This window comes from Thermobia domestica, chromosome 7, assembly GCF_964235325.1.
Source record: "Thermobia domestica chromosome 7, izTheDome1.hap1.1, whole genome shotgun sequence".
NCBI lineage: Eukaryota > Metazoa > Arthropoda > Insecta > Zygentoma > Lepismatidae > Thermobia > Thermobia domestica.
This window is the reverse complement of record NC_137460.1, coordinates 93038528-93062118: the sequence shown is the minus strand read 5'-3', so window position 1 is coordinate 93062118 and position 23591 is coordinate 93038528. Positions and strand designations below refer to the sequence as shown.

General features: G+C 35.3%; 1 protein-coding gene across 2 annotated transcripts in view; it reads left to right on the top strand.

Moving 5' to 3' along the window:
* Positions 1–338: 338 nt before the first annotated feature.
* Positions 339–23591, top strand: part of TfIIA-L (transcription factor IIA L) — a 65125-nt gene continuing 41872 nt past the window's right edge. For both annotated transcript variants that reach the window (XM_081765037.1, XM_081765036.1), the window contains exons 1-2: positions 339–496; positions 9979–10237. In XM_081765037.1, coding sequence (XP_081621163.1) covers positions 473–496; positions 9979–10237 — 283 coding nt within the window. In that variant the 5' untranslated portion in view covers positions 339–472. The remainder of the gene's footprint in view (positions 497–9978; positions 10238–23591) is intronic.

Sequence of the window (23591 nt, the reverse complement as noted above, 5' to 3'; positions counted from 1 at the left end):
AGTACTTTAAGTTAAAAGTGATTTATATTTATACCAAATTCCATTGTAACTTTCGAAAATACCAATAATGTCCTTATAGTTTAGATTTGAATTAAAATATATATTTGAATTATAATAGCAATTTTTCATATATGCGCGATCGCCATTTTGATCATACTTGTATTGACAATGAATTTATTATTTTAATTGAATGTAATTTAAATTAAACAAATTGTAAAATATTTGTAAGAGTGCTGTTAATTGTAAGGCCTATATACATTTATATATATACGATAATTACAGAGTAATAGAGGTGTTATATTAAGAACTATTTGCTCGTAACGTGGACGTTTCCCAGCACCCTCTAGAGTGGAATGGCTGGGTGAAGGGAGTATAAAAGAGACGCGGAGACGAACGAAGCTGGCTTCTTTGAAGCCCCAGTCCATGGCTGCAAGTTAATACATTTAGAGCGTTAAAGTTAGAAATTACGCAAATGGCTTTAAGCCAAACGAGCGTGGTAAGTAGGAAATAAGTTTCAGTGTACATTTCGTTTTATTTATTGAGATATTTTAAAAAATGTTGATGCATTATTGAAACACCTGCTGCCATGAATTGTTCATTTTTGAAATAGAACTTCCGAGGTTGGACGCAGTAATGAGTCCGTGAAACCGTAAAGGAGTACGCGTCAACCGAGATAAGCAGTTATCTTTACGTAGTCAGAATTTTTTTGGGGAAGATGAATATATTGCTTATATTTTTGAAATTAGAGTTCCGAGTCTTAATACGTGCTCCAAAAAGAAAAATGACAAAATGTCTTGAAGTAATCAATTAAACTTTTCATTTTTTTAAATTTTTTTTTATTGAACTTTAGAACAATAGTTTAGATACATAGGGATTTATTTATTAAATTACACGTATTAATACCCTATATAGCGTTCAATATAAATATGTCAAAGAAATTTTAAATGAATTTAAAGTTGCATTAATAATCTAAAGATAGAATTTTCAGTTTTAGGTACAAGGCTTAGTTCAATTAGTGCAAGTACTTGACAGTTAATAAACACATCCTAGTGTTTGTTACAATGAAGAAAGTTTCCTTTCTAATCACGTTTCAGATTCCAATTTCGGTGCAAATTTAGCACGCTGCGACATGAAATTCAATATTTCACACATTAAATTCCAGAAAAAGTATATTAGGCTATTTAAATATTTATGCGTATTTCTTAATTAATGGCGTAGTAGTTTCATGATAGAGGTCTATCTTACGTAACCTAGCCGAATATACTAAACTTACTAATTCTACTCAGACGTCTTTCTCACACGGAGACTTCCCCAAGTGTCATCTGCCTATCCCCGCACCCTTCGATCTGAACTCGTACCATGTTAAATATAGCGTTTTTTGACTCAATGTGTTGTTAATATTCAAGATAATACAAATGCTGATAAAAAAAAAAAATAAGTAGACTTTCCTCGTGGCTATGTGCTTAGCGTACGCGTCTTCGGGGCGGGAGACCTGGGTTCGATTCCCGGTGCTCATGTTTGGATTTCATATTAAACTGTAGGTCCACTTCTCATAGTTTCGATGCTGAAAGCAATCCAATCCAATCCAAAAATATGAAGTAGGCTATATAGCAGATAGTAATACAAAAAAATAACAGCTGCATAATGAATATGGTAAAACACTAAAATGAAATAATAGTAATACTCAGAATAGTATATTACTAAAAGAGCTACATAGCGTTTGGACAGTGTTCCAGAACACTGCCCCGCATTCCCATTGAATCGTAATAGAGAAGGTAATCAATCTGGTTACTAACCCGCCTTCACTCGCTCTCACTTGCTCGGCATTACGTTGTGAATTGAGCATTGGGCTTTGATAAAGAAAGGAACAAACATGGCTAATAAGTCACCCTCACCTATATGTGCGGCCAGCATTCTACATCCTTAACTTTTACAGTGGGAAGGTTCTACAATGCTGGTCCGAACTCTAGGTGAAGTTAGGTTAGTAGCCATGGATTTGAACTGGTGTTCTAGAATCCTGCCTTGGCCTTTGTTTAGCGATGGGGAACCAGCTTTCTCACCTACTTTTTTGCGATATTCTACTCACATTCGGTTCTTATATGGTTTCATACGTTAAATTATGTTAGGTTAAGGACGTTGTTTTGTGTCTTCGTTACGTATAATTCACATTCTTTTCCCACATATGTCACAATAAAGTTGAAGTTCGGTAATCTAGCACTAAATTAGTTAAAATTTTCACACGCTTTACTCGAACATCAATTGCCTGTAACAACTATCAACTCACTTCTGTATATCATGCTTTTTTTGTGTGCCAGTTTTGGCCCCCCACCCCTTAAACTGTCTCCCCTGCCTTTTGCAGTACATAAACATAAATTGCTATATCAATTATAGTATTCAAAATATGTTACAAAGATGACCGCGACACACCAGTATTAAGTAGGACGGCTTTCATATTTTTAGGATCAGTCAACAAAAAATCATTAGTAGTGTAGAACGTGAAGAACGTATTATTCACACACAGCTCGCGTACTATGCTAGATGTTTGATTTTTTTTTTTTTTCAGATTTAATATTTGTTAACTTCGGTGCAAGAGTGCGGGAGCTTAAAGTTTCACTCCAAGTTTATATGTCTGTGTGTGTGTGTATGTATCGAACAGGTTTACTTTTGGCGCACAACTAGCAAAGATTGTTGAAAGTGAAATTCTTTCACTAATTTCCTTTCTATTGCCCCCTAAAAGGTTTCCACTGGCCGACATGAAATTATCTCACTTGGCCAGGGTTGGCAAAAACCATGGTTTTTATTAAAAAAAAACAAAAAAACCGTTTTTTTTGGTTTAAACCAGGTTTTTTTGGTTTAAACCAGGTTTATTTGGTTTAAATAATTTGCTCTATATATTCATATCATATATGGACAGAAATAAGTTTGTTTCGCCTTGATGTTATTATGCAACAACCGGGTTATGCTGGAAGGGGTCACATAAGCTTACAGCGGAATAAAAACTGCTTCTCGAGTTACATCCGAGAGAAATTGTCCTCCATTGGAACTCGGAACCAGGACTAATTGGCCACAAATGCGATACGTCTGCCGACTCACTCACGAAGGAATCCTGATAAAAATACGTTGTACTGATCTTTACATGTTTCTTAATATAACTATCAAGAGTCATTTCAGAAGGACAAAAAGATACACAGTTGCACAAGTGAAACCCTTATACAGAATTACATATGGACAATTTCGAAGTACTACGGAGTACAGAAGAACTAATTTAGTTCAAGTTAGTTAACAACGACTTTTATTGGTCCAAATTAAAGAAATACAACGACTTAATATGCATATCAGTAAGAAAAGTGTATAAAGATACGAATTATTTGAGTCCACTTTGGCTCAGACTCATTTATACATAAATATATACCAAAGATACTTCTCATTTCACTAAATGCCTCTCGTGGGGTCTGTATGTCCCCCTCCCCACACACACACAAAAGTATGCCATTTCGATGTATTTTATCAATAGTAAACATTGAAACGAAACAATATTTAGAATTTTTCTTTGATTGCAATTACACAACAATAATAACTACAAAAAAATCACAAAACAAACATTTATAAACTTATATTTTAAAAAGTTGCTTTTGTAGTATAATCTTTTTGAGTAATGAATGGGGAATTTAGGTCTGAATATAATACGAATAATATACGGGAGTGAAACGTGATAGCCCACAAATGTGTGTTCATCAAGATTTTACAAACACTTACACTTTTACGAACATTTTTCGTTTTTTGGTTTAAACCAGTTGGTTTTTTTGAAAAAACCAGCTGGTTTAAACCTTGGTTTAAACCACCTTGGTTTAAACCAGCCAACCTTGCACTTGGCATAGATAAAATTCAAGGTAGCCAAGAGAGATTCTTCAAAAATTACGTTTCTTTTACGATTTGCGTAGAATTACGGTTTTCGGATGTGTAGCATAAAAAGTACGTTGTAAACAATACAAACAACCTGTGCTAGGTGGCCACGAAAAAGCATGAATGCTATCTAACCGAGTGAAGGCAGGTTGAAGCTGGTTGGCCTACACGGGGTACGTCCGAAGGAACTAGGCGCGTCAACGATGGTGGATATGCGCGCAAGCGAGGGCAGTGTAAAAAAATGGGTTTTGGCGATGATACTAGCGCTTGTCATGGTTTCATATTAGTAACGCTTCACTTGGAAACATACAATACAGTTTTTGTACACTGTGCAGAAGTATGCCGCCGATGGAAAATAATAACTAATATACTTCACTCACTTGTTTTTATCCTTCGTAAAGCACTTGTAATGATTTTAGACTAAGTAATCCTACACTTGTAAACCTAAAATACGGCTGTAGTACTTCGTATTTAATTCTGTCGCCTACAGAAATTTGTTCCTTATAAACATGTCTTTTAATGCAGAGAATTGAATTTTAGGTGTAAATTTTCTAATGTGGTGCGCCAAATTACACCTGCACCTCCCATATGTATGAGGTCACCCTATGTTCCGAGAAATAAAGTACCCCATTTATATATATAGGGTGTTAATGGAGTATACCGACAAACTTTAAGAGGTGGTTCCTCACATCAAAATAAGAGAAAAAGTTCATTTGAACGTATGGTGAAAAGTGCATAGTTTTAAAGCTAGGGTTATCCAAAAACTCGCTGAAGCCAAATTTCAAGAGGACTTATTTCGAATTCGAGAGACTGTGGATGGGGGGTCCTTATGAGCGTTTACGCATACGCAATCCAAAATGCATATTTCATTAAGGTTCAATGGGTTTACGGATTATACCTTGCAGGGTGAAATTCCCAGACATGCCATCAACCGAATTTTGAGATATGCTCTGACTTTGATTGGTCCAAAGTAGGCAAACGATAAGCCTTGATAGCAGTGAACACAGAATCCTTTGGCACGATGTCGGAAGTGTTAAGGATCTTCAGCAGCACGGTCTCTTGTACTCGGGGAAAACGCATGATGCGATGTTTTCTTTCACTCTTATAAGTAAAGAAAACATGAAATATACGAAATATAAGTAAAGAAATACATATCACACGTTATTCCAAACACAAAGAAACATGGGGCTGCCGGTTCCTAACACTTCCGCCTTCCCTCCGAAACATTGGATGTCCATTATTGTCAAGGTTTACCTTCTGTCTACTTTAGACCCTTCTTGAGATCAGAGTATATGTAAAAATTCCATTGGAAACATGTCTGAGAATTACACCCTGTATGGAACACTCTCTACACCTATTGACAATTGATGAAATATGCACTTTTGGATTGTGTATGCCTGCTTCCTTTACGCCGATAAGAACCATTATCTACAGTTTCTGAAATTCGAAATAGGGCCTATTGAAATTTAGCTTTTTGCGATTTTGGACAGCCCTAGTTCTGAAATTATGCACTTTCACCATACGTTCAAATGAACTTTTTCTCTTATTTTGATGTGAGGAATCACCCCTTACAGTTTGTCGGTATAGTACATTAACACCTTGTGTATATATATATATATATATATATATATATATATATATATATATATATATATATATATATATATATATATATATATATATATATATATATATATATATTCTAAACCAAATTTGATGTGCAAGTAGCCCATCATGTAAGGAGAAAAGATCGCTATATATTTGGTGGCAAGCTTGGCTAGGGACAAACTCAGGTTGAGTTGCCTGGCTGGATCTGAACGAAATTTGGTGGACGGACGAGATCAATCAGAAATAAACTCGGCTCGATGTGTATGTGATAGTTTATTTATCTGTGATTACTGTGAATGAACGATTTTTTTGAGAAGTAGTCCATGGTGCAAGGAAGAAGAATTGCTGTATGGTGGCCGAGCTTGCCAAAAGAGGCTGTGTCCACAGCATTGCACGTCGGGAACTTCTTGAGTTCAGTTCAGAGCGGCTTGCATGTTGAAGTAGCTTGAGATAGGTACCCCCTTGTGTCAGGTCTATGTGTTCAGTTCGTAATGATATGATTAATTCAAGCAAATAACGTAAAATGGGGGATACGTTTTACAAATAACTTTTTGTTTTTTCAGTGGATACACTGTTGAGCAGGTTTCATTATGACTTTTGCTCCTGGCAATTCATTACATACAATATTGCTAACCTCAAAAGCCAAATTCAAGAATTCTTCTTATCCGTTCCCGCTGGTCTAGTGGCTAGCGCGTGCGCACCTTTGGTGCATGTGGTCCCGGGTTGGATTCTCGGTGGGAGAGCAGAGAAGATTTGAGTTAACTATCATTTACTTTCGTTAATCATCCGTCTCCTTTAGCCTAAGTAGCATAACCGTAGGTCGTTAAAGGGGGGCGCGGTGGCTCAGTGGTAGAGCGTTCACCTCTGGTGCTTGGGGTCCCGGGTTCGATCCCAGCCCCCGCCAAGTGAACTTTGTGGTGGACAAACACCGTGCTCGTGGGTTTTCTCGGGGTTCTCCCGTTTCCTCCCACTTTCTTCATTCCACCATTTCACTCATCTCTCATTATCACCGTCTCTTTTAGCCTAACCGGCATAACCGTGGGACGTAAAAGTTAAAGATTTCCGTAGGTCGTTAAACTAAAGTTTTTCAACACCCTGTTGCTATATTTAGGCTATTGGTTCGGAAAAGGCTTATGGCATTACTTTGTGGTACGGGATTTCTAAACCGCTATATTTGGCGTCTTCGTTGCCACATGGCGAAATTCATAAATCAGTTTTGTGAAGAACATTATTTTAACGCGCGTGTGGGTGCTCTCAGAGCGTTTTCTGCAGGGAAAACTGTAACCCATAATCTAGTGTTCGCAATACAACACCGTTTGCTGTAGATGTCAACAGTGTTCTGTCGCGACTCAAAAACTGTTATCGTAAGCGTGCACAATGTCTTTACTATACACTCCAGTTGTAAGACATTCATGAGAGGTGCCACCAGCTACAGAACTGTGTCGTCGGCGAGCGACTTGGAACTAGGCCAGGTCAACGAAAATAAGTTGCAGTCAGTAAATACGTATTCATGGGCGCTATAGGATACATAACACTAAATAAATTGTATGTCACTCTCCTCTGTATTCAAATTTAATTTTTTTGTGTGTGTTTAATTATATAATTTCGGTTCTCTCTAGAACCTCACTTAGCAACACTTTTCTGGGATTCACTTGTTTTCTTATATAATCATCTTCGAAATAGACATTCCTGGAAGATTTGAAAAAAACAGTATAATCTGAAAAAAAAAAAAAAAAAGGATTTTTATCACTTGTTACTGCATGCACTCAAAAGATTCCTCTCACAAACTTTGACATTGCAGCTATGAAAATCATTGATTGTTTAGAGTATTCCTTTATTGTGACAGGTATATTATAATAGGCTCTCTTGGGTCATGTAAACGAATTATGAGAGTAAAAGTTCATTTTTTTTTTCGATAGTAAAATTCGACATGTGTTGTTAGGAGGAACGATTATAATTTATCGTATATAAAGGAATCTTATAAGCATAAATTGTGATATAGTGTAGTAGAAATACGTAAATATAGGGTCATACCTAGAACAAATTGAAACAGAAGAGATATTTGGGCACAGTATACTAATATGCTTCCCCTATAACATACACAAAATCCATCCGCGGGACATGTCTAAAAAGGTCGATCGAATACAACCGTCGAGATGCTCCTCAATTTCCTCAGATATAATTACACCATTGCTATTATTTGACTGCTACTGCACTTAGATTGTTAGGAACTCGTAAATATTGTTCACTTAATGAATCAGTATTTAGATTTAGGTCTTTGAAAACAAAATTGTTGAGTTTACCAGCTTATATTCAAATGAACACCTGCCGAATCAGTATTTAGTTATAAAATTTTATTTCGTTTAAAAACCAGTAAATTAGTAGTGAAGTTTCAAGTCTTAAGCTGATCTTTTAATGAACAGAGCTTGTTTTTAAAAAATAAACTGATCATTGATCAAAAATAGACTGATCACAAAAGAATTTAAAAACAAAAAAATTAACAAAGCGTTAATTTAACTTGCACCTTTATTCAGTGTCTGAGTCTTCCAGATTACTTTCGCTCAGCTGTTCTTAAGGACAGTTTTCACATTCAGTTTCGTGGCATTGGCCACATACATCAGTGCAATGTAAATCAACGCTTTTGCAAGTGCAATGCAAGCTTATACAATTTTTAATGCATTTATAACGGATAATAACAAAGAACAAGGTGCTGTGGGTAAATCACTCAAAACTGTGTAGTATTGATTATTACTCAACTTCCATCACTAAGAACATGGATTTTCACGTGTATGCTCTTCTTTCCACACAAGATATGATAATAGCATCTAGATGAATGATATATAAGTGCTGAATCTATGAAAAGCGGGAGATTTGTTTTTTTTTTTATTTATTTATCTAACAATCACCAGATACAACTCAGAGGCCATTTTACACTGGATATTCAACAACAACAATAACAATGGAAAGGATTTGGGAAGGTATCGGCCAGGCCTGTTTAGTAGGTACCATCCCGGCATTTGCCTGGTAGGACTGAGGGAAACCCTGGAAAACCTCAGTCAGGATGGTCGACAGCAGGATTCGAACCCACGACCTCCCGAATGTGAAGCCAACGCTCTACCACTTGAGTTACTTCACTCGGTTTTACAAAACACTTAGATGATGAAACTTTTTCCTTAAAAATACGGATTCTAAATACTTGTACTGTTTCACTTTTCTTGCCACGCATGATCATCAAAAGTGCTCTTTGCCCAGCATTTTCTATTTCCTTCTGCGTTTTGTTCATTGTGCAGAAAGTTTTGCAATTTGTCTTAAATCACTACACTGTAGAAACTTGTTAAATGCTGTAGTTTTGCCAAGTCCATAGATATGCGATGTATTGTCACAGCCTGTGAGAGAACGTAAGAAAAGTAGACATTCACATACTTCTTTTCCTAGCACATCCTGAATGGAATGTACATCATACATTTGAGTTTCACTCTTTTTGCGATTGATGTCACTATTAGAAGCATAATATAAAAGAACCACTAGCAGATGATATCTTTTCCTACAACTATTGTATTTGCATGTGTTGAGTATTGAACTGCTTCCTGACAATAGTTACATCAGCATCGTCATAGATAACTCTACAACCTCTTTCAATCAACTTATCGGATATTAGTTTGATCATTCGTGGCTTATTCTCAAAATTCCGAAGAAATTTTTCTTCATTGCCTGTGCATGTAGTATTCTGTGTGAAATTAATCAATGGGCTGAAATCATGAGATCATATCCCGTCTCCGATTTTCACAGTCCTTGATACAAGTGGTATAGCTCCATAACCATCAAACACTATAGCACTCTCCCATAATTTCTGATCGTAAATTCTGCGTATGTTGTTGCTATAGTGTCTAAAGTGCCAAAGGCCTTCCAAGGTATTCTATCAAGCAGTGATCCTCCATCGAGAATATATAATTTACTTTACGCATACGCTGATTTGGCTAGATGCATGTCCTAGTTAATAATAATCACCGAGCTCCTCAAACTACAACGAAGATATCCATTATATTGCTGGATTTGTATCACACAAAAAAAGCCTTAACCTGCCGAATTACGTTCGGGGTACCAGTGGTGCAAGTCGTTTGGCCTGTTCAGGTGTTTAACTTAATTTGGCCTTACATGTCTTGTTATGCTTACACGAGATGCTTATCTTCAAAATGGCGAATCAAAGTTCTTTGCATTGTTGAATTGTTTGCACAGAGGAACAATACGAGTATCTTTACTCTTGGTGGTATTTTACTTCGTACGAGTATGATAATTCTGTAGCACAGAAGCTATATATATTACACCATTGAGATTCATGTCATCACTTGAATTAGGCTCTGTTGTCACATTGAAAACTGATTTCCATAATTTACGAACAGTATTTTCAGTATTTTTGTTAGTGTTGTGAAAACCTGTTATTTATTTATTTATTTTTTATTGTTTCAGCTTAAGTTATACAACAGTGTTATCGAGGATGTGATATCAGGTGTTCGTGATGCTTTTCTGGATGAAGGCGTGGACGAACAAGTATTGCAGGAACTTAAACAATTATGGGAGACCAAATTAATGTCGACAAAGGCGATCGAGTTGAATCCGGAACCTCCGGAACCACAGCCTCCACAGATTACCCAAACACAGCCACAAACGGTGTCTGCGAGGCAAATCGCCCATCAGCAGCAGCAGCAACAACAACAGCAGCAAATGGGTAATTAATTCCCTTTTTTAGTTTAATTCATTTATGTACTATTCTGTGTACCGACTCATTGTTCTTGCTTATTTTATTTTACTTTTGTTAACTGTGTGTTCTAATGCTCTCAGTTTTCAGTTGGCCACACATTGTTATAAGCGTTGTGTAATCTTATGTTTTCAGTGTATTTTAGTTTCCAATAAACTTTCAGAACAAAACAGCATGTTCATGATCTGAAATGTGTTACAAACATTCTCTAATGTTGTAGCTAATAATTTCCGTGGTTAATGTAGATGTAGTGAAACTTTAGGAAAACTAAAATGCGACCTTTGAGCAAGTGACCGAAACATTTATCACTAATTTCATTTTTCTAAGGTAATTTCATCTCTTCGATAAGATTGTTAGCAGGATTGGCTGGTTTAAACTAGCTGTTTTTTTTGGTTTTTTTTTTCAAACCTGGTTTAAACCAAACAAAAAAGACAAAGAGGAAAAGAAAAAAATGCTTTAAATCGTGTGAACTGCATGGTGACGTTTCCACATATTAAACCGTCTGCATTAGTTTTATCTTCTTACCTTTTAATCAAGGCGTCCCAAGTTCAATTCTCGGTAGAACCACAATCCTTTCAAGTGTAAATCAAGTAGCGGTTTGGATGTCACTTTAAGCGGAAGTCTTATCCTTGATAACCTCGGTATTACATAAGGATGTTAAGCCTAAGCATACGAAACGAAAGTAAACTGTATATTTCTGCTTGCTTGAATGCCTATTGTTTTATAAAGAAGCCACTGCTGTTTAAATATATTGATAAAAATTGGTAAAATGTATCGACTGCCTACGTAACTTCCAACATTAGCTTGGGTTTGACTTTCAGTTTTAATTTTATTCAATGATATGTACATAATAAATTTGTAATTTAGTACCTCAGTTTTAGCGTACTGATTATGATACGTTGACCATAAAATTTCACATGCAAAGCAATAACGGGATTTTCCTGTTATTGCTTTGCATTTAAATAACAGGATTTTGCCGGTGGTTAAGGCAGGAGTTTCCCGATTTAAGAAATTTACTGACCTGACCACCCAACTTTATAATGAAACGGGGCAGTCCTGATTTCCGAATAAGCGAGTATACTATCGGTATTAGAGTGAAGTGCTTGAAACTTCCATTCTGCTGTTTCAAGTCCAAAAGGCCAGTAATTTCTCTCAGATGTAAGCCGAGAAGCTGTTTGAATCCGCTTTAAGGTTATATAATCCCTTCCAGCATAACCCCGTTGTTGCATAATAACACCAAGGCGAAACAAACAAACAAACAAAAAAAAAAAAAGTTTAAACCGATAAAACCGTTTTCATCCAGCAATGCAGTAGGAATAAATGAAATACATATTAGATGAGACATTACTAACTTCTGAAGCGAAACGTTTCGAAAGAAAGAAGTAATGAACAACATGGACTCGGGATAAAATATTAATACAAAGGGAAAAGGAAATAAGAAATATATAAATAATAATTGCGGTTACCAGCTGTTTATACAAACTTCTGTGATTATGGATTGGTATTTACGAAGTATCGTAATTAATAGAAATATTTAAAGAAATAAAACAATGGCAGTGTTCATCGATCTATTAGTCTTATGATAGGATGAAGAAGAAGATGCTCTAGAAGACAATTCAGAAAAATTATAGACACTTGATAGTGAGAGAATGGTACAGAGAAGATAAATAAGAAATGGAAGACACAACATACGGAATGGATGTTTAGCTACAAGAGACTGAAGCAAGGATATTAGCGGTGCTCACCCGGACGCTTCACAGATGATTTTTTTTTTATTCCTATTCCTTCCCATACTTATCTGATGTAACAATTAGCAACAGTGTTTACGGTGTATCTTTTTTTAATTTTATAATTATGTTTTACTTATCCATTAATATATATAATTAATATACATTAATATATATATCAAGCTGGTGTAACAAAAGTCTTGAGCCACTATCTCCGCTATGAGTAAGCATTAAAACTGAAAAGAGAAGTTGTTGGAAATAGGTGGTTTTCAATCTAAAATGGTGGAATTCTTCCAATTGCACCAGCCTTTTGAGCTCCAGATTGGTAAAGTGCACAATGATAAATGAAAAATCTACGTTGCTATTTCAGTAGACAGCTCTCACGATACCAACAATTCACCATTGTTGGGAAATAGATTCGAAGTGTTCTAGATTCCCTCACACAACAATGTGCACCATGTTATTTTTGCGTTCCGTTCCGTTCGACCAGCCTACTGAAGTGGCAACGTTGCATCTTCATTCAACATTGGGCACATTACTAATGTTGAGTCTAAGTGGCTGGTGCAGTTAAAAAAGTTCTACCAGTTTAGATTAAAATAACAACTTTCAATAACTTTCCTCTCTTTCTATTTTTTCGTATCTTTACTCATAACGAAGATGGCCTATCGCCCCGAACTTCTGTTACACCTGGTGTATATTTATCGGGTGTTCTAAAAGCGGCGTCCACGGACAACAGAGTGCTATTCTGCTGAACAAAATAAAGTGGAAAATATATATAATGGTATAATTTTAAGGTCCTCCCCTGGAAATGTGAATTCCACTATGTGGCAACTTCGCAGCTAAAGGAACATATAATAGATTTACCAAACCTTCAAATAGTTACATCGATTCTTTCCAAATGACAGTTAAAGTCGACAGACGTTGACACTAACACTACTTGTTAGTGCTACAATCGCTATAACTGCTTGATGGATTAGAAGACAGTCGTTTTTGAAAATAAACAACGTTGTTTATATATGGATACGAGAAAGCATGGTCTTGTTGACATCGAGACAAATTTATGAGGAAAACTGCTTGCAATAAACAGACAGCTAACGTCACGCTTTGTTTAATGATGCATCGTTTCAACGACACCTGGTGGTGTGTGTATGAACCCTTGTCAGTTGTCTCTTTACTTCAATGAACTATTCAATCATGTCGTAATATGGGCAAAGTTGGATGCAAATCTGTGACATGAAATCTTGCTCTTTCCGTACGCATAAACCAGTTGAATAGTGTAAAGAACATGGAAATATTATAAAATGCGGAATTTAAACTGTTAACTAAGAATAGAAGCACATTTTCAAGTGGTTGTTTATACGGTAAAAAAATCATTCCTTCAAGTTGAAAACATTATAAAAAGATATTTCTGACAAAAAGAAAAGAGACTGGAACGATGAACAATAAATGCGGGCACTCTGGACAGACGAATCCAAATACCAACTTCTCGCATTCTAATGCTAGAAGTTTGTGCGTTGTCGTCCCGAAGAACGCATTCATCCCGACCATGTAATACCTACAGCAAGATACGGAAAAGGTAGCTTCATTGTTTTGGAGTGCTTTACAGACTTCCAAATTGATAATTTAATTCGAATTAATGGAATGATAGACAATGTTTCACAGCGTTTAGATGAGGCATGGAATTCCATCAGGAACGCGGATTTGGTGCAGCAACTTTGTACATAGGATTATCATCACAAATATTCTTCCAAGCTATGCAGTAATTACTGGCAATGCAAAGAAGACGCTTACATCCAACAAATGGAATTGTAGTCACAGTCACTTGATTTGTTATTCATCGATCTCTTGTAAGATGAACTTGAAATTCCGTAAATAGATGTCAACGAACACTAAAGGTATTTGAAAGACTCTTTAAAGCTATTGGAGTCTCATGGCCTCGCAGAAGTTTAATAAATTAATCAAACCTGGAATTTGTAAAGCTCTTATCAAGGCTGAGGGTCGACATTTAATTGAACGCAAACATGCTTAATAAATTTGTCTCATTAGAAACAGGATCACGTGTTTTAATTTCTTTATATTAGCAATATTTTACAGAACAAGTCCAACATATTGGGTTTTGTATGATTTTTTTCCCTTGAAAATTCTGAAAAATCAATAGTGTGCTCGGACTTTTGACAATGGCTATATATATATATATATATGAATGAAAATAATGAAAACGTAATCACGAACTGTACCCTATAAGGTAATTTACTAAATTTGTCATTAGATAGGGGAGAGCAGAAGTAGGAAGGAAATTAAAAATAAAAATAGCTTAGAGTATATAGGTAGGCTCTATGTTGGAACCACCGTGTGGGACCCTTCATTTTCCATTCCCATTTCGACAGAGAAGCAGAAATGACCCGGGATACAGAGGCTTCAAATTAAGGATATGCAGGAACGAACAGGAGAGGAAATGCAATTTTCTTGGAATTACTATTCGTGGGCGATGTAAGTTAACTGAGTAGCTTTATAGACGCCGATAAGTTTTACGTTCCACGATTATCCATCGAGGCTAAGAGAGACTGTGATGATGGAATAGATGATAATGGTGTGGAATGACGAAAGTGGGTGGTAACAGAAGAACCGGAGAAAACCTATGCACACGTTTGGCTACCATGAAGTCCGCTTGGCGAGAGAGGAGATCGAAACATTTATTGTAAAGTACCAACTAAACCCTTGTTGTGGATCAGCGCAGACTTACTAAAACGTCTGAAATGAAGAAAGAAAAGTATTTTGGAGTTCAGGTAAATTATGTTTTCATCTTTTATCAGGTTTGATACAAGTTTTTCTTTTCTTCTTTCATTTTTTAATATTTTCTTAAAACTTCCTTCCCTGTTTAACAATTAAGAAAAGAAATTCTATAGATAAAATTAGCATCTTTCCAATCTCACTGTAGTCCTCTATATTGAAGAAAATGTAATTTCTTAAATATTCCGCCTGATTTACTCACATACAGAGGGAGACAAACTATTTTATTGTTTTTTTGTTTTTTGTTTTTTTTTGCCTCGACTGGAGACGCAAAAAAGCCGGCTTTTCTGATTTTTTTTTTATATAAAGGTCGCTTTTTTCGGAAAAACGGAAATTTTGGCTTTTTTCATTTTCACGATTTTTCTATCTATCTATTTTTTTTTTTTTTAATTTTTTAACGGTATACTCTATAGTTAAATAAGTTTTCATTACGTAAATGCTATATTTCGCTTTGGAATTCACTATCATGATGGATCATATGTTTTATGGATTAAGGTAAACATAAAGTACGTAGTATTTAAGGGCATTTTTAGATGCTATTTAACTTCTGAGTTATCGACATTTTTTTCTTCTGTAGATCATTTCATTTTTAATCATCCGTGATTCATTTCGTAGAGCTTAGTACTCTAGCTTCAATCATACAAGTTAAAGTTATGTTTTTGAATATAACCATCAGAGTACTTCCACATTTGTTATATTGTAGCTGTGCAATGATTTAGCAATAATCTTCCGGAGACAACCTTAAATACATTTATCTACAAACCATTTTATACAAATAATAAGTAGCGGTTTTAGAAAAGAATTTTAGGAGGCGTATTTCTGATTAAGGTTTGATTTTTCTATATATATATATATAAACTAATTTTTATTTGGAAGTAACTTGAAGTTTATGAGGACAGGCATAACCAATATTTCGTTTGTTTTCAGAAATTCCGAAATTTCGGGAAACAGGCTTCAGTCAGAAAGACATCTACTTACCCTAACCCCCTTCGCAAATTCGTCACTACTGGTAATTAATAATAACAGCAATTTAGAAACATGTAGTGCCCTGTCTTCCGCCGTTCTGGTACGGCGCAGGCAATCCCACAATAAGTGTTGGATTAACATTAAAGTATCGGACTTCCGAGTGCTGGTACGTTGCCAACGTAGGACAGGCTAACAAGGAAGGAAACAGGACCTTAGCATATCAGGAATAAATACACAATACATTTCATAAGATGACAATGGAATTAAATACAACTGTAGAATGTTGACCTGCTTTAATTACCAGTACAGTATATAGCCCACAAACAGTTGTCTTCTCAGCATATCGGTTACATCTAACATTGTTAAGCCAGTACGATTATAACAGTGTAAACATTCATGCATATCTCCAAACTTATCCACATTAACATCTAAATTACAATAGCATTCCTGTTCTAGATAATTCATCCTCCAATACACATAATTAACATTTATTTACGTCATCGTATTCCAATGCATATTTAATCTTTTAAATCGCCGTGTTCCATCATAACATATATATATCAATACACATTTATATTACTTTTATACTGACTTCATTGCATATAGCGGGAGGATGATCATTTAATCACAGAAAGCTAAATGAATAATTTGGCATGGCAAACACAATAATGCATTAAACGAGTACGCTGTCATATATTTACAGGCATCCAAATTGTTTGTGTGATGAAGTTAGTAAGATGTCTTAATTTTCCTGATGTGAAAGATTATATCTACATTGTATAAAAGAAAAGACGATCCAGTTACGGAATCCTCACGGATTCCCGACTTTTGAGTCTAGTACCACATATTTATGTTATTTTTCCTCTTGAACGACATTATTAAATATACAGTTATTTCTATTTTAATCACTAACTGCAAAAACAGCGTTAAACCTCAATTTAACAGAGGAAAAAGAAGATAACTGGCTATAATTTCTCGGTCATTAACGCCAATAAACCGGTGGCGCAGATTAATTATAACCCAACATTAACTTATATAACGAAATAACAGAAATAATGGCATGAATGCAATATTAACAATAACTAATATTCCCTTGATAATGGTAAAGGTAAACAATAAGGGCGCATACAAAGAAAAATAATCTTATACTGTAATGGAGACCAAACGGGTCCATTACAAACAATAAGAAAGGAAGTCGGTCAAGACTCACAGTACACGCAGTACCTTTACATTGACAGATGGAATTAAGAAAAACTTCTGTCAAGAATTGCGGGATTGATTCCCAGACTTCCCGATAACTCATGATTGCTGTGCAGTTGTGCATAACTTGTGTTTCGTAGTTTTTTTCTTTTTCTTTTTTTTTTAAAGGGAGGGTTCTGTAATGATATGTTGAATTCCTCTTGTTAAAAATTCAGAAACCTTCAGAACTTGAGTAAACCGTGGCTGTTTATATATTATACAGCCTTGGAAACCACATGCTCAGATGAACAGTTTATCACGCATATGATCCATGAATAGAAAATTCGGTACTTTCCCGATTGTAAACCAATTTAAGGTTTATTTTCGAGGTTTTGTATTATTATACATCAGATACATCAACCACTAATTAAATGAGTTCTTGTGTTACAGAGAAGCGAAACAAAGTATGTTTATCAATTTAAAGCAGAATTTTGAAAAATGCCCAAAATTTCCCAAGCAAAAAAGCGAAGCAGATAAAAACAAGTTTTTTTTTTTTTTTCCAGAACAGCCGGTTTTTTTTCAAGCTTTTGCATCTCTAGCCTCGACAATGCACGTAATAGAAAACTTTCTTCTTGCTCTATTATCAGCTTATTCTCCTTCTCTTTTATTACCTTATTATTTCTGCAACATTGAATACAAATTTAATGTTGACATTTTTGAATTTCAGTGAAAAGCAACAAAATTACATATAAAAAAGTCTTTCCAGAACAAATTCTCGAATGTTTACGAACCTTTAACAAAGCAAAAGTAATGACGTAAATAAATATTAGGTAAGTTACAAAATGATATCAGTATAAAATAAACGTACGAGTAAGAAAGTAAATTACATGTCACAAATAAAAATGTCACGAATAAGATTACAAAATAAGCTAATATCCTCATTACTGTGCAGTTGAACTCAGAATGTAATTTAAAAATTATCTTTAAGATAATAGCAACAAATTATTCAAAATGCGCAATAAATTCATATAATGAAGTTGGCGCTCAGACCACTAACCTCTGCTTAAAAAAAGAAAGAAAAAAAAAAGTCTTTGGTACTTAACCTTCCTCTGTTGAATCTTGATAGACGAAGACCGCTCCTTGTTCTTTTTGTTACAAGTTCTGTTTTACTAATTATTGAAAAAAATTTTTACACTTGTAACGAGGCTTTGCACCCTTTTCCCGATCAATGTTACCAGAAATTTGTCCAAATACATGATAATGTTAGTAGACTATGATACCTGTAAGTATATCGTGATATGAGAATAGACTTTGTGATTGGTAGACGTGAATTATGATTTGTACTATACTCGTGTCTGTACAGTCTTTAAATAATAATAATAAACCCTTTGAAATGCCCGCACTCCTAGCTACAATTCAAATTAAATGAAGCAAATATAGATTTTCTTTGATCATTTGAGATCTTTATTGAGTCAAAGTGTTGAATTTCGTATACTCGCTTGCTAGAATATGGCATTTTAAAGCAAAGTGGGTGGCCAAGTTTTTGAACAGGATTGTACATTAGTATAATATTTTGCCAATTTTTGTTCATATGTCTTTGGTCTAATTTTAATTTTGGATTTTTCATTAAAATGTGAAAAGCTTTGAAGTCTACGCAGTCATGAGCTTTTTAGTTTCTTTGGAAGACACTTAGAACAATGACTGTAACATAAAGCGGTTATTTACAATCATTACCCAGAAAATGTTTCATCTTTTTAGCCAATAAGAATCCAATAACTTGCATCAAACTCGTTGTTAATTTCTTTGTTAACTCTTTTGTTAGCGAATGATTCTTCTCCTCCGATGAACCAACTACTGAGTTCGTTCTTATGTCTGCTCGCTATAACGTCAGTACATCAACACCACTTTCTTATGTTGTTACAAACTCACCCTATAAGAACTAAAAATTTTCCCGTGTCATACGGTTGTTACATTGAAAGAAGGGAATGCAAATGTTTCAGAGAAGGAATTATATAAAAATATTCCAGTGTAGTATAGTAACTTTACTGTTTTCTTCGAAATTGTTTTCTGGCAATCTTGATTTTGTTAACGCAAAGACGATTAAAAGCAATTACAACAACAGTCTATTGTTAAAGAAATAACACATACAATATATAAATAGTATATCATTGTAAAATACATATACATAGTATACACTATTATAATATATATTTGAGGTGTCCCGTATCAAAATCCGCCACATCCATTTCGCTTAGTTTCGAGTAATCTCGCAAAACGTGCAGTGAATCTCCATATACGCGCGTACAAAGTCCCATATTCGAACTAGTTTTTTAGTATGAAATATTAAGCTTTTAAACAAAATGCTAGTTTCATGGAATTCCTTTAGGTTAAACATATAACAAGCGATATATAACTCAATTTCGGTATATATATATATATATATATATATATATATATATATATATATATATATATATATATATATATATATAAAGTATTTGGCGGCTTTTGGTACTAGGCGCCTCATTTGTTTCGTAAACAAAATAATTTCCCTCTTTTCCACTTACGAGAAGAGGAAACTATTCTTATCTTTCAAGATCCGACAGAGGTGAAAGTCTCGGTCGGATATGCTCTTAGACATAATAGGCCTTATGCAAAGTCGATCTGACACGTGATTAGCGCCATACTAAAGAGTTCGATTAACATATGTTTCCTGCAGTAGTCAGGCCTTTAGTATGACGCTAATCATAATTCAAACGACTCTGCATAAGGCCCAATTTCTTTTGGAGCAAAAAGGCGAATAAAATTAATTTAATTTCATTACCTATAATAAACTCGAAGGTAATCACTTTTACCTCTCCAAATTCTAACATATTATTATGTGATTGAGATCATGTGAAAGAAATTTATTGTGATTGATATACATGCATATGGAGAAATTTATTGTGATTGGTATACTAGCACTGATAGTAGCTTGGCTATTTTTCGACTTCACCACGAACCTCCAGACATTTCTGGTAGCGTGACACAAGCTTCCATGTACCCTCTGTAAAAATTTACCGCCTGAGAGTACAGGCAGTCCGGAACTGATGTCTTAGGTACTTTACTGTCGTTGAAACGCTTCTATGCAATCCACTTTTTCAGGCGAAGAAAAAGAATCGCTGGGGCCAAGGTCGGAGCTGTATGAAGATGATTGAATAGTTTCCATCGAAATCTTTGAATTGTCTTAACGGTACGAGCAGCTGTGTGTGGGCGGCCGTTGTCATAGGTCAGAATAATTCCAGAGCGTAGCATTCCTCGCCCAGTTTTGGATGGCACGTCGCAAATTATTCATTGTTTGGCAATATGTATGTGCTGTAATTGTTCGTCCTGGTTCCAAGAATTCCACAAGAACCACTCTTTTGATTCCAAAATACGATTGTCATTATTTTGTAAGCTGATAATGCTTGAATTTCTTCGCTTTAGGAGAACCAGAGTGCCGCCATTACATTGACTACTACGTCGACTCCCCACTGGCGTACGATATCCAGGTTTCATCCCCCATCACTATATGAGAAAAGAGGCAGACCGAAGAACCCCCATCCTTATTCCTGCAGACCGAAGAATCACGTGCAGCAGTTGTCATTCTTTCCTCTTTGTGAACATCTGTCAGCATTTTTGGCATTCATCTTGCACATAGTTTGTGATAAGATAACCTAACTTGTCAGTTACAATTGGATACACTATTTTCGGAGACATTTCGGAAACTCTGGCGAGGTCAGTTATTGTGAACCGGCGATTGGATCACACTTTCTCGTTAACGTGTTCCACCAGATCCAAAATATCCTACATTGAAACATGTTTGTGATAGTTTCGTATGCCCAATTTTTGATCGTTGGAGTAGCAACGACGAGCACTACATATACTTTCTCACTGAGCGACAGTTGAGCACAGAAAGCAGTGTAAACACTTTTCAAAATATGGTATTTGTAGCCTTTTAAGCGGTACATATCAACAAAATGTAAAGAATTACAAAACATGTAAAACTTTTCTTATTAATTATGTCGCTACATTGGACCCCGTACGCATATCTTTCAAACAAAACTAATATGTTTACTTCCACAAATTTGTTCATATTATTCAATATCTATTACAAATTGTCTTGTGTGAGTCCGTTTTAAGAATTGTAATTAGATATATCGTCTGCAGTATCTCTCAGACCCCGATCCAACTGTCCAACTGTGTGCTTTAGACAGAAGTAAGTACCTCAAACACACAGTGGCAAAGTTCTCGTGCCAAAATAATAGGTTCATGGATACTCACTCAAATCCAGAGTGTTCCAAAACTTTTGAGCGGTAGTGTGGAACGTTTAAAACATAATATTAAATGTTGTGTTTTCATTAACGGCAGAATGTTATTAAATAGTGAAGAAAGAAAAAAGAAGCAAAAGATAGGTAAGGTGTGGTACTTTACAAAAATAACTACAGGTAGTCTCAGAGCCAGTCCTATAATATCCTGATATTCTTTCTGATTACTATCAGTCAGAATTAGATATCAGGAAGTTGTCAGTTACTTTAACCCATGGTTCGTTCTACAATATACTGTGCCTGATATATACTCTGTCAGATAGTTAACCCGAAGCAAGGTTTTAACGGATCATTTGATTGGTTGGTTTTCTGTTGCTCATACTGAAAACAATTGAAACGTCAAGTGCGTTTTCAGTATGCTTGTTTAAATTATCCTATTGAAAACATGGGAAACAGAAATGAGTACCGGTATTTTTTGTTATGCACGTTATTGTCTAGGGGTACACTATCGTAAAGGCAAACACAAACTTAAGTAATAAACTACATTTTATAATACTACACGTAATAACACAATCTGAGCTTTTAATTAATTCATTTATTTGATATTCCACCTCTAAAAATATGTAAATTAGATTAATAATTTAGATATGTTTTTATATATCATTCAATTTCAATAATTAAACTCTATATTTTATATAGAATATATTTCTCCATCTTCTAACTACACAAATTACATGGCGCTTATGTGCGGGCACTTGTAGCCAACGGGTACTACTTATCGTTATAAATTGGCATATATTCGAGCTAAAATGGTCTTCTAGGCCTCGCTATATATTGAACAATCTCCTCATCGTCCTCGGACACCATCAATTCTTCGATTTCGTCCATGATTCACTACACGACAACTAACAAGTAGCTGATAGCTGTTAACAGGCAATTGAACTTCCTGTCAAAGTACCAACCAGCTGATAGGGTTTATCAGTCACCTGATTGTTATCAGGACATTGTAGAACACTTAGCGGAAAAATGTCAGAAGGATATTTATATCAGAAGATGGTAGGATTGGCCCTCAATATCTCTCAAAACGGACACTGTGATGATACAAAGAGTGATGGATATGCCAAGAGTGAGTGAGTTCATTCGGTTTCAAACAAATTACGAAAAGTGTTTAGAAGGCATAGTTTTAACACTGCATTAGTGTTTCCGAAAAAAACATTGAAAAAACTTACCAGTTTATAAAAGTTTCCTTACTAATCATCTTGAGTCCGTAGGTGTCAGTGAAATCTCATGTACATACCAATTAGGGATGGCCAGAACCGGTTCCTCGCGGAACCGGTTTTCGGCTCTGAACGAATTCATTTCTAGAAGATCCGGTTCCGAAACCGGTTTTTCGGATCCAGGTCTGGAACCGGTCCCGGTGGCCATCCCTACGCTAAACCCGAGCTGTTGGCAGACTGTGAACAGTGTGCTAGATGAAATGGTGGAAACGACAGGCAGGCGCCCAGGCAGCGGCCGCTTGTCTCATTTGCCTAAACAAACTGTGTAATTGGCAAACCCATTGGCTAAACAGGCAAATATTGCTACCTATGTGGTGCGTCGTGGGATTTTATTTTGCAGCAGTATTTTACAAACTTCATCAAAACACCTAAGTGAATCTAACCATCCGATAAAAGAAAGCAACATGTTGCACAAAACATTCTCGCATATGGAAAGATAAGTATGCGAATCTTTATTCATTAGGATCAAAAACCCTAAAATAAAGATTGCTGGGCAGGCAATGGTACTAAATAAGAAAATTTTATATAGTAGGGTCCTGATTATCCGAGCCACGAGTTCTAGTTTAACAGCCGAGGCAACCAGCAGTTGGTATAAATTAACAAAAATGAGAAAATAATGCTTAAAAGAAAGAGATAAGATTCGAACTCCCAACCGCATGATCACTAGTATAAAGCTGGACGTAATTGTTTATGAGGGATAAAAAGCTAAGAGAAGGAACTAAATATTATTGCTAATATAAACCTATTTAGTTTTTATACTATACTTCACGTCTTTACTATTGTAAGGCTGTGCAGAAAGCTCTAATATCCGAATTTTTAGTTATCCGAGGCTAGTCAGATATACATTATCTCAGACAATCTAGGCTGTACTGTACTTATTGTTAGTGTATCAAAATTTCCACGGTATTCAATTTAGTAAAAATCACAAAACACTTATTTAGTTCAATGTTAATGGACATGGATATTCTGTTGTTTTAAAAAAGAATATGACGGCTATCGTACCTTCATAGTAAAGTGTTCAGTGTACAATAAAATTGAATAGGCTCAACGCATCATGCGTATTTTGTGTTATTTATTTAGAAGCGATGATTTCGATGTC